Genomic DNA, 12,064 nt, shown 5'->3' on the forward strand with positions numbered 1-12,064 from the left:
GCCCAAACAGGGCCGAGAGTTGTTGGTTGACCCAACGGGGACTGGATTGTTGTGAATTACTGCTGTGGGCATAGTATTGTATATAGTTCAAAATAAATCTTTGTTCCACTACCGCTGGCTTCCTCAGTTACTAAAAAATACCAATGTCAGGGTAATCAACCATTTTTGCTGTCTGAAAAGAGAGTGCTGATTGGTTCTCAAGTGCTGTTTCACCCTGCTAGTTTGCCACTAACTGGATGCTGCCTTCAAGCCAAAAACTACTCTATCACACAGATAAGTAATGTGGTATATGTATTTCAGTGCCAGTGTGATGGTAGTTATGTAGGCCATACATCTCAATACTGATCGATCACATCAAACAGTATATCCATTCCACTATTCGCAATGGGCAAGGTATCCAACCAGCCCGTGCTTTCAAAAATTGTGTCCCAATAATTGATGTGATCCCACGAGTGGACAACATTTGTTAAATAATCCTCAGTGTGTTAAAAATTATGCTGATTACCGATCTAAGATTTTTAATTGGATTCTCAGTGTGACACATTCGTGCATACAGGAAGCTACATTTATTAATACACAGGTTTAGACTTCCGGTTGCGGCGATGACCAGCTAAGCCGTACGTTTCGGCACCTCCCGTTTCAACGGACTTTTGGGCTCTTATCGGGAGCCCCAACGGAAATTTTTTACGGCCAAACCCAGTGTGAGGCGACAAAGGAAGGAGTCCCCCCGGGTGTGGATGGAAAGATGCGATAGTAGTGGCCAGATTGCGGAGGATCCTCTGGAGCAACGGCAGAGAAGAGAAGGGAGAAGCAAGATGGCGGCTGAGGGAGCCCAGATGGTTTGGGGCCCGGAACAGCAGGAGTTCCTCCTACGATGTGTGGAGTAGCTCAAGAAGGAGGTGCTGGCGCCGATGTTGCTGGCGATTGAGGGATTGAAGGAGACGCAAAAGACCCAGGCGATGGAGCTCCGTGGAGTGAAGGCAAAGGCAGCCGAGAATGAAGACGAGATACAGGGCTTGGTGGTGAAGACGGAGATGCACGAGGCACTACATAAGAGGTGCATAGAAAGGCTGGAAGCCCTGGGCAATAGCTCGAGGAGGAAGAATCTAAGGATTTTGGGTCTTCCCGAAGGGACAGAGGGAGCTGATGTTGGGGCGTATGTGAGTACGATGCTCCATACTTTAATGGGAGCTGAGGCCCCGTCGGGCCCCCTGGAAGTGGAGGGAGCATACCGGGTCCTCGTGAGAAGACCAAAGGCAGGGGAAATACCGCGAGCAATAGTGGTGAGGTTCCACCGCTACAAGGACAGGGAGATGGTCCTGAGATGGGCTAAGAAGACACGGAGTAGCAGGTGGGAGAACGCGGTGATCCGCGTGTATCAAGATTGGAGTGCGGAGGTGGCGAGAAGGAGGGCGAGTTTCAATCGGGCCAAGGCGGTGCTCCACAGGACAAAAGTAAAATTTGGAATGCTGCAGCCGGCAACACTGTGGGTTACACACCAGGGCAAACACCACTACTTTGAGACGGCAGAGGAGGCGTGGACATTTATTCAAGAAGAGAAGTTGGACTAGATTTGAGGAATTGATGTTTGGAAAGAAGTAGCGAGGTGGTGGCAAAGAAATGCAAAGGGGGGAGAGGGGGAGGGTTTATCTGTAAAAATGTTAAGACGGGAGAATTTTTTTTCTCTCCGCCCCCCCCCCTCCCTGAGGGGGGTGACACGAAGAAATGTGGGCGCCGGTGGAGAAGGGGACAAGGAAGGGGAGAGGGAGCTGCGCCATTAGGGGTGGGGCCGAGAGGGAAGCGGTTTTTTTTTCCCGCGCTATGGAAATTGTGGCGGGAAAAGAGGGCGCAGGAAGGAAGGGGGCCTCACACGCAGGGAGGCCAAGGGTAAACGGGGAAGCCGAGGGCAGCCAGAGTTTGCTGACTCCCGGAAGCAATATGGGGGGAGCAATCAAGATAGAAGGGAATCTAGCGGGGGGGGGGACTAACTGGGTTGCTGCTGCTGAGGGCAAGGGGGAACTGATACGGGATGGGATGGTCGGGACGGGAGGGCGCCGTCTGGGGGACAAACGGGTGCCTGGGACCCGTGTGAGGAGCTGGTTTAAAAAAGGGGATGGCTAGTCGATTGGGGTGGGGGGGGGGGGGTGGGGGGGGGTAAAGGGGCCCCCAACCCGGTTGATCACGTGGAACGTGAGAGGGCTGAAAGGGCCGATTAAGAGGGCAAGGGTATTTGCGCACCTAAAGAGACTGAAGGCGGATGTGGTTATGCTTCAGGAGACGCACCTGAAATTGGCGGATCAGGCCAGATTAAGGAAAGGATGGGTGGGACAGGTATTCCACTCAGGCTTAGATACGAAAAATAGAGGGGTGGCAATACTGGTGGGGAAACGGGTATCGTTTGAGGCTAAGACCATAGTGGTGGACAGTGGGGGCAGGTACGTGATGGTGAGTGGCAGATTGCAAGGTGAGGCGGTGGTGCTGGTGAACGTATACGCCCTGAACTGGGATGACGCGGGTTTTATGAAGCGTATGTTGGGGCGCATCCCGGACCTAGAGATCAGAAATTTGGTAATGGGGGGGGGGACTTCAACACGGTGCTGGACCCAGGGCTGGACCGGTCCAGATCTAGGACCGGGAGGAGGCCGGCAGCGGCCAAGGTGCTTAAGGGGCTTATGGAGCAGATGGGAGGAGTAGATTCCTGGAGATTTGCTAGACCGAGGAGTAAAGAGTTTTCCTTCTTCTCCCACATCCATAAAGTATACTCCCGGGTAGACTTTTTTGTCCTAGGAAGGGCGCTGATCCCGAAAGTGGTAGGAACGGAATATTCGGCTATAGCCGTGTCAGGTCACGCCCCACATTGGGTGGATCTGGATCTAGGAGAGGAGAAGGAGCAGCGCCCACTTTGGAGATTAGACATGGGACTGTTGGCGGACGAGGGGGTATGTGGAAGGGTGAGGGGATGTATTGAAAGATACCTAGAGGTCAATGATGATGGAACGGTCCAGGTGGGAGTAGTATGGGAGGCGCTGAAGGCGGTGGTTAGGGGGGAGCTGATTTCCATAAGAGCCCACAGAGAGAAACAAGAGGGTAAAGAAAGGGAGAGACCGATTGGGGAGATTCTGAGGGTGGATAGACAATATGCGGAGGCCCCAGATGAAGGGCTATACAGGGAAAGACGGAGATTACAGACGGAGTTTGACCTGCTGACCACGGGTAAGGCGGAGACGCAGTGGTGGAAGGCACAGGGAATACAATACGAATATGGGGAAAAGGCGAGCCGATTGCTGGCCCAACCACTTAGGAAGAGGGGGGCGGCGAGAGAGATCGGAGGAGTCAGGGACGGGGAGGGAAGGATGGAGCAGCGAGCGGGTAGGGTGAACGGGGTGTTTTAAGTCATTTTATGAGAGGCTGTATAAGTCCCAACCCCCGGAGGGGAAAGAGGGAATGATACACTTCCTGGACCAGCTGGAGTTCCCGAGGGTTGAGGAGCAGGAGGTGGCAGGTTTGGGCGCGCAGATTGAGGTGGAGGAGGTGATTAAAGGAATTGGGAACATGCAGGCAGGAAAGGCCCCAGGACCAGATGGGTTCCCGGTGGAATTTTACAGGAAATATGTGGACCTACTGGCCCCACTCCTGACGAGAACCTTCAACGAGGCTAAGGAAAGGGGGACACTACCCCCGACAATGTCGGAGGCGACGATATCGTTGATCCTGAAACGAGACAAAGACCTGCTGCAGTGCGGGTCATACAGGCCCATCTCCCTCCTAAATGTAGATGCCAAGTTACTAGCCAAAGTGATGGCGACAAGGATAGAGGACTGTGTCCCAGGGGTGGTACATGACGACCAGACAGGGTTTGTTAAAGGGAGGCAATTGAATGCCAATATACGAAGGTTGCTGGGGGTGATGATGATGCCCCCACCGGAGGGGGAGGCGGAGATAGTGGTGGCGATGGATGCAGAGAAGGCATTTGATAAGAGTGGAGTGGGACTACCTGTGGGAGGTACTGAAGAGATTTGGATTTGGAGAGGGGTTCATCAGATGGGTTCAGCTCCTGTACGGGGCCCCGGTGGCAAGCGTGATTACAAACAGGCAACGATCCGACTATTTCCGATTACATAGGGGCACAAGACAGGGGTGCCCCCTGTCCCCATTACTGTTCGCGTTGGCAATCGAGCCATTGGCCACAGCGCTGAGGGGCTCTAAGAAGTGGAGGGGGGTGCTCAGAGGAGGAGAGGAACATCGGGTGTCATTATATGCGGATGATTTGCTGCTATATGTGGCGGACCCAGTGGAGGGGATGCCAGAGATAATGCAGACACTCAGGGAGTTTGGAGAGTTCTCGGGATATAAATTGAATATGGGAAAGAGTGAACTTTTTGTGATGCACCCTGGGGAACAGGGCAGGGGGATAGACGATCTGCCGCTGAGGAGAGTAGCAAGGGATTTTCGATATCTAGGGATCCAGGTGGCCAGGAACTGGGGAACCTTGCATAAACTTAACTTGACGCGACTGGTAGAGCAGATGGAGGAGGACTTTAAGAGGTGGGACATGGTGCCCCTGTCATTGGCGGGCAGAGTACAGGCGGTTAAAATGGTGGTCCTCCCGAGGTTTCTTTTCGTGTTTCAGTGCCTCCCCATACTGATTACAAAGGCCTTTTTCAAGAAAGTGGACAGGAGTATTATGAGCTTTGTGTGGGCTGGAAAGACCCCGAGGGTAAAGAGGGGGTTCCTGCAGCGCAGTAGGGACAGAGGGGGACTGGCACTGCCGAGTCTGAGTGACTATTATTGGGCCACCAACGTGTCCATGATATGTAAGTGGATGAGGGAAGAAGAAGGGGCGGCGTGGAAAAGGCTGGAGATGGTGTCCTGTAAGGGAACAAGTTTAAAAGCACTGGCGACGGCGCCGTTACCGTTTCCCCCGAAAAAATACACCACAAACCCAGTAGTAGGGGCGACTTTGATGATTTGGGGGCAGTGGAGACGACATAGGGGTGTGACGGGTGCCTCGGTGTGGTCCCTGATAAGGAACAATCACAGGTTCGTCCCGGGGAGGATAGATGGGGGATTCCAATCTTGGCAGCGAGCAGGAATTGGGAAGGTGAAGGACTTGTTCTTGGACGGGACGTTCGTGAGTTTGCGAGCATTGGTAGAAAAATACGGGTTGCCACCTGGGAATGCCTTCCGATATATGCAAGTGAGGGCATTTGCGAGGCAACAGGTGAGGGAATTTCCACAGCTCCCGGCGCAAGGGATCCAGGACAGAGTGATTTCGGGGGCATGGGTCGGTGAAGGTAAAGTGTCCGATATATACAGGGAAATGAGAGACGAGGGGGAGACGATGGTAGAGGAGCTGAAGGGTAAATGGGAGGAGGAGCTGGGGGAAGAGATTGAGGAGGGGCTGTGGGCAGATGCCCTAAGTAGGGTAAATGCCTCGTCCTCGTGTGCCAGGCTTAGCCTGATCCAATTCAAGGTTCTACACAGGGCGCATATGACGGGAGCAAGGCTGAGTAGATTTTTTGGAGTGGAGGATAGGTGCGGGAGGTGCGCGGGAAGCCCGGCGAACCACACTCACATGTTTTGGTCATGTCCGGTATTGCATGGGTTCTGGGCGGGTGTGGCAAGAGTGATCTCAAAGGTGGTGGGGGTCCGGGTCGAACCGAGCTGGGGGTTAGCTATATTTGGGGTTGCAGAAGAGCCGGGAGTGCAAGAGGTGAGAGAGGCCGATGTTTTGGCCTTTGCGTCCCTAGTAGCCCGGCGAACGATTCGACTTATGTGGAAAGAAGCTAAACCCCCGGGCGTGGAGGCCTGGATAAACGACATGGCAGGGTTCATAAAATTGGAGCGGATAAAGTACGCACTAAGAGGTTCGGCTCAAGGGTTCACCAGGCGGTGGCAACCGTTACTCGACTATCTCGCAGAGCGATAAGGGAAAATAGGAAAGGTAGCAGCAGCAACCCAGGGCTGGGGGGGGGGAGGGTGTATTCGGTGTTTGGTTTTTTTTTTCCCATCCTAGTTGTTTATTTTTATTTTTTCAGTATTATTATTTCTCTTTTCTTGTTCTTTTTCTGCACTTGTTGTTAGTTTAATATATTGTTTAAATAACGATCAATGTGCATTTTGTTACAAAGTTGTAAAAATGGAAAATTCTTTTTGATCGAAAAACTTTAATAAAATATATTTAAAAAAAAATTAATACACAGGTTCTGGTCTTGACAGACAGAAAGATCATGTCCACAAATTGTACCTGTCTCAGCCAAACAATATAAATGCCATTTTCTGGTTCATTTATCACGGCAATGTTTGGCCAATCAGTGTCAAGTTGGCTAATTTAAATTTTAAACAATGCTTGACAGTTAACTGTCAGTCACTGGTGCATTCTCCATTGCATTACCTCATACAATTCAGAGTCCACTTGCCAACCAATCAGCACTCTCTTCTCATAGAGTTTCAAGTTGGTGTTTCCCCTGAGATTCCTATTCTTGCGATTGTCCCGATGAGTACAAGATGAAAAGCTTTGATGAGGTGTATTTTTTCAGCGTTACTCAACTTCTGTATTAACAAATGACTAATTAGTATTTGATACTGGATTAGCATAACTTTTAGAGTTTTACTCACTTATATATCTATTTGTAAAGCTCAGATCCCATATGCTTTATTCACTGCTTTGTTTATCTGTCTTCCTACCTTCAAAGATTTGTGCACAAAAACCCTCTGGACTCTGTTCTTACATCTCTCATGAATACTTCCTCTGTTGTATACTCATCCTCATTAACATTCTACGATTTTTCCTGGTTCCCTCATGTACACTGCCTCCATGCATACTGCCCCACATGTGCAATCTCTCATATAATCAACCACTCAGATATTATTCCCCTCATGCATTCCCATTCTTATAATAATAAAATACTAGCTGTTATTAATTTGTTGCAGTAAAAGAAGAAATGGATCAAAGAGAACAGATCAAGAATAAGTGTGAACAGCAACTGAATGAGAAAGAGAATGAGGTATTTTATTGATTGGATGGTAATGCTTAAGCAAAGGTTCTTTTGTATGCCTATTTTCTCTCCATGATCTATGTATAAAAGAATATAAGACTTGCTTTGGTCACATTAGTGTAAATTTTATGATTGAATCGTGGGTCCGGGAAGTGCCATTGAAGAATTCTTGGCGTATTGATGCACTACGTATTATAGTTTTTTTAAATAAATATTTTTATTCTCCTTTTTCACATTTTCTCCTGCATTTACACCCATCAACAATAAACAATAATTAGCAAGATATGTCAATCCCCATAATAACAACGATCCCATCCGCCCACCAACCCCCAAACATCAGCCCGCATGTTGACATAAAGAAATCACAAGAAGGAATCAGGGATTACCCATAGTCACCCTTAATCTATACAGCCCCCCCTCCCCTCCACCCCCCAACTAATGTTCGATGTTATCCAGTTTTTGAAAGTGCAGAATAAATAGTGCCCATGACTTGTAGAACCCATCCGAGCTTCCCCTCAGTTCGAACTTAACGTTCTCAAGGGTCAAGTATTCCAACAGGTCCCCCTGCCACGCCAGGGCACTGGGTGGAGAGGCTGCTCCATCCCAGCAGGATCCGCCTTCGGGCGATCAACGAGGCGAAGGCTATGATATCTGCCTCCGCTCCCGTTTCCAACCCTGGCTGGTCCGACACCCCGAATATGGCCTCCTGGGGACCCGGGTCAGTTTCACACGCACCACCTTGGAAATTACCTAAACACCTCCTTCCAGTACTCCCCTAGCTTTGGACAGGACCAAAACATATGAACGTGATTCGCGGGTCCCCCCCCCCCCCCCCCCCCCGTTCCCTTGGGTGCAGGAACCTCGAAGGGTCCACCCCTCCCATTTCCACCATTATCCCAGCCAGCGCCTTCACCCCCCCCCTGATGGGACCAGGGAGCGCGGCCGTGATCTGTCCAACCTTGGCTCCTGCACCAAGTTCCAGTCCCCCCCCACAATTAGCTAATGCGTTTCCAAGTCGGGAATAGCCCCAAACACCTTCCTTGCGAATCCCACATTGTCCCAATTGGGACTGTATACACTTAACAGCGCCACTAATCTCCCCTCCAGCGCCCCTGCCACAATCACATATCTACCCCCCTGATCTGCCACCACCTTCTCCATTTGGAAGCGTACCCTTTTGCTGACCAGCACCGCTACCCCTCGAGCCCTTCCATCAAATCCGGAGTGAAACACTTGGCTAACCCAGCCCTTTTTAAGTCTCACCTGGTCCTTCACCCTCAAGTGAGTCTCCTGCAGCATTGCTACATCGGCTTTCAAACTTTTAAGATGTGCAAGCACCCTTGACCTCTTGACTGGACCTCCTAGCCCTCTCACGTTCCACGTGACTATCCTTACTGGGGGTCTCCCACCCCCCCCCGCACCTTTCTTATCCACCATCACCACACCACCGGGCCCTGCCCCATAAGCCTGACCCGCCCTTGTTCATTGTTAACATCGAACCCCTTCCCCCCCTCCCAAGAACCCCCCCTACAAAAACATCCCCCAACATCCATCCCTCCACCCCCTCTTGCTCGCCTCGTAGGCCCATTGAAGCCTGGTACCCAGGCTCCAACGTCCGCAGTCTTCCTCTCACCTCACCCCCGTTCACTAACTGACTTTAGTTAGCTAGCGCGGGTGGCTCCCCCCGCCAAGACCTCTCGCCCCCTTCCACCCAGTCCCAGAGAAAGAAACACCAAAACAAACCCAACAATCCAACCCCTACAATTCACTAACATAACATTTAACCGTCGCAACACAGAACGCCATTAACTTGAACTCTGTAACAATGCAAAGAGAAGTAAATTTCAATACAAATCAGTAAAAAGAAAGTTGTAACATTTGTACATTTTCCAGCCGCTCAAACACAGTCCACAGTCTCTCTTCCAGTTCAGCTCTTCACTTCTGTTACAAGCCTTCTGCCCTCACGAACGACTGAGCCGCCTCCGCTGTCTCAAAATAAAAGTCTTTGGCGTTATATGTTACTCTCAACTTCGCCGGGTACACCACACCAAATCACACCCCCTTGTACAAAGCCGCCTTCACTCGCCCAATCGCCGCTTGTCTTTTTGCCAACTCCACCGTCAAGTCCTGGTAGATCCGAACCGCAGTACCATCCCACAGCAACTCACGCTCCTGCTTCGCCCAGCTTAAGACCTACTCCTTCATGCAAAACCTATGGAAGCAGATAATTATTGCCCTTGGCGTCTCGTTCACTTTGGGCTTCGGCCTTAATGACCGATGAGCTCGGTCTAGCTCGTACAGGGTGGGGCTCTCACCTTCCCCCATCAGCTCCGCTAACTTCTTAGCGAAGTATTGCGTTGGCTTTGGGCCCTCTGTCCCTTCGGGCAAGCCCACAATTCTCAAATGATGCCGCCTTGAGCGGTTTTCCAAGTGTTCCAGCTTTGCTCTGAGTCCTCTGTTAACCTCCACCACCCTCCGCAGCTCGTCCCCCATTGAGGTGACCTGGTCGCTGTGTCGTGTCATGGCCTCCTCCACCTCCTTAATCTTCTCGCCCTGCTCTCTCACCTCGGCCGATGACTTTGCCATCTCCACCCTCATCGAGCCGATTGCCTCCTCCACCAATGACCTCAACATGACCGCCGTCTCTTTCCTCAAGGCCTCCATGTGCCTCACAAACTGTTTTTCCAGTTCCACTGCCATCACCTCGGTCATCTTCTCCACCGTAAGTAGTGCGGCCCCGCCTTGCAGTTCAGCTTCTGCCATCCTGTCAACACTTTTGCTCGTCTTCTCCTTCGGCGGCGAACCCGCGTTTCCTCCTTTCTTCGACGCTGCTCTTCGCATCCTTTAGCGGCCTATTGTTTTTTATCTTCATTCTTTTCTCTTCTCTCCCCCTTCACCCTCCTGCCCTTCATCAATCTGACATTCTTTTGGGGGAGAGAAAAAAATAACTTTCACCAAACTTCCTTAAACCTTCCTTAAAGTGCCATTAATATATAAGGTTGATTTACACACTGATTGAAGTTTTGGAAATTTCCTAGGCCCAGAGGGTACTCTTTCTGCAATCACATAGCTCATTTATTTTACATCAGGTCTGGCCTGATATCACTGGAAGTTGTTATTGACAATGCACAATACCCAAATTCAAGATTCAAAATTATGGTCAGCAATATCGGACTGTTTTCAAGTGTGTATAATGAATGCTCTTGTTCTTTAAGCTTCCTTTCTTTAAACCAATTATTGCTGGTTCAGGATTTTTTCTCATTTTCAAAATTATATTTTCAAAATTTTGGTCACTGAATTTTGTGCTTTTTTTTCTTATCTCTTGCACATTTTGGATTGGATTCTTCCAAAACGGGACTATGTCCCCATGCCGGCGTAATCTACTCTGGCGATTCCTGGGGAAAAGTGGAGCCAATTCACAGCCCTGCAGGGGGCTAGCAGAGACCCGGAGTAAACCTTGCAGCTTTAGCTGCGGATACAGGCCCCTGCACTTCTGGTTTTCAGCCCGTGCTTGCGCACGGCGGTGGCCTCCAGCGGCCGCGCCGAGTGCCATGGCAGAGCCCCCTGATCGATCGCGCGCTCCCGAGAATCTGACCGCGCTGATCTCAACCCCAGCCGCCCATAAGCCCCCCCCCCCGGTGTTCGATCACCTACCCCCCCCACCAGGGCGGCCGCGGACTGGTTCCGCAGCCACCACACTAGCATCCCGACCTGCAATATCAGATGATGGAGTCAGAAGATGAGTCACTTATCACATGCTGTTAAACTTCTGACTTGTCCATGTCACATATTTATGTAGCCAGGATTACAATCCCACACCAGACTCCCAACATTTGATAGAATACCAAACAAAACCCCAGCACTTTCTTTTCAATTTGTAAAACTGTGAGGAAAGGATACTTCGCTCCAGGAGTGACTTCACCCACAAATAGGGGTATGGGCGGGATTCTCCCAGACCTGGGCCGGGCCGGAGAATCCCCGTGACCGGGCCACGCCACCCCGACGGCGGCACGCGATACTTCGCAGAGCAGAGAATTGGCGCCATTGGCGCCGGCGTGGATGGGCCGAGCGTCCGTAAGAAAAAAAACACGTCCTGCTGGCGCTGTTCTAATCTGCTCTGAGCCGGCGGGTCCTCGGCGTTGAAGGGTCGAGTGGTGACCTGTGGGGAGGGAGGGGTGGTCTGACCCTGGAGGGGGGGCCTCCGATGTGGCCTGGCCCGCGATCGGGGCCCACCGATCGCCACGCCGGCCTTTCTGGCTGGTGGCCTCCTTTCGTACGCGCTGGCCCCTATAGCACTGCGCCATGTTGCGTCGAGGCCGGCCCGTTGAAGGAGGCTACTGCGCATGCGCGCGTTGGCGCCGGCACCACTGCGCATGTACGCGTTGGTGCCGGCACCACTGTGCATGCGCGGATCCCACGGCGCATAATTCGTGCCGGGATCGGCAGCTGGAGCAGTGCGAACCGCTCCAGCGCCTTGCTGGCCCCATGTAGGGGCCAGAATTAGTCCTGGCAGCAGCCCGTACACGCCGTCGTAAGTTGCAACGGCATTTACGACGGCGTGGACACTCTGCCGCGGGAATCTCGCCCATGGTGTATTAAAATGAACTTTATTATTAACACAGTATTAAACTGCCTTAACTTCACAGGCACATAGATTAAAATTACCAATCAAACAATGCTTAACAATAAAATAAAAGGAAACACTTCTAGCTGATATCTTCTCTATCTCCAATCATCAAAACTGATCACAGGTCAAAAAACCCTTTTAAATAATGTTAGCAAACGCAGGATTACTTGACGTTCTCTGGATAGAAAGTTCTTTGAAAGACTGCTCGGGGAGAGAGTGACCCTTTCAGTAAACAACCTACAGATTCTTGTCTGTCAGATTAATGTGAACTCGACAACCTTCTGCAAAAACTCATAGCTTCCAGAAACTAAACCTGCAGCAGACCTGGCTCCTCCCATTAATTAGATCATCTTTATCCCATTCAAATCCCATGACAAATTTACTTAAGTTTAAACCTAGAGTCTCCAAGTATCTACTTCCCACGAAATCACCACAAATC

General features: G+C 50.9%; 1 protein-coding gene across 1 annotated transcript in view; it reads left to right on the forward strand.

The window, feature by feature from the left end:
• Positions 1-12,064, forward strand: part of sycp1 (synaptonemal complex protein 1) — a 755,262-nt gene that overhangs the window by 227,946 nt on the left and 515,252 nt on the right. The window contains exon 10 of the mRNA XM_072479793.1: positions 6,934-7,007. Within this exon, the coding sequence (XP_072335894.1) occupies positions 6,934-7,007 (74 nt within the window). The remainder of the gene's footprint in view (positions 1-6,933; positions 7,008-12,064) is intronic.

This window comes from Scyliorhinus torazame, chromosome 17 (assembly GCF_047496885.1).
Source record: "Scyliorhinus torazame isolate Kashiwa2021f chromosome 17, sScyTor2.1, whole genome shotgun sequence".
In the NCBI taxonomy this organism is placed as follows: Eukaryota; Metazoa; Chordata; class Chondrichthyes; order Carcharhiniformes; family Scyliorhinidae; genus Scyliorhinus; species Scyliorhinus torazame.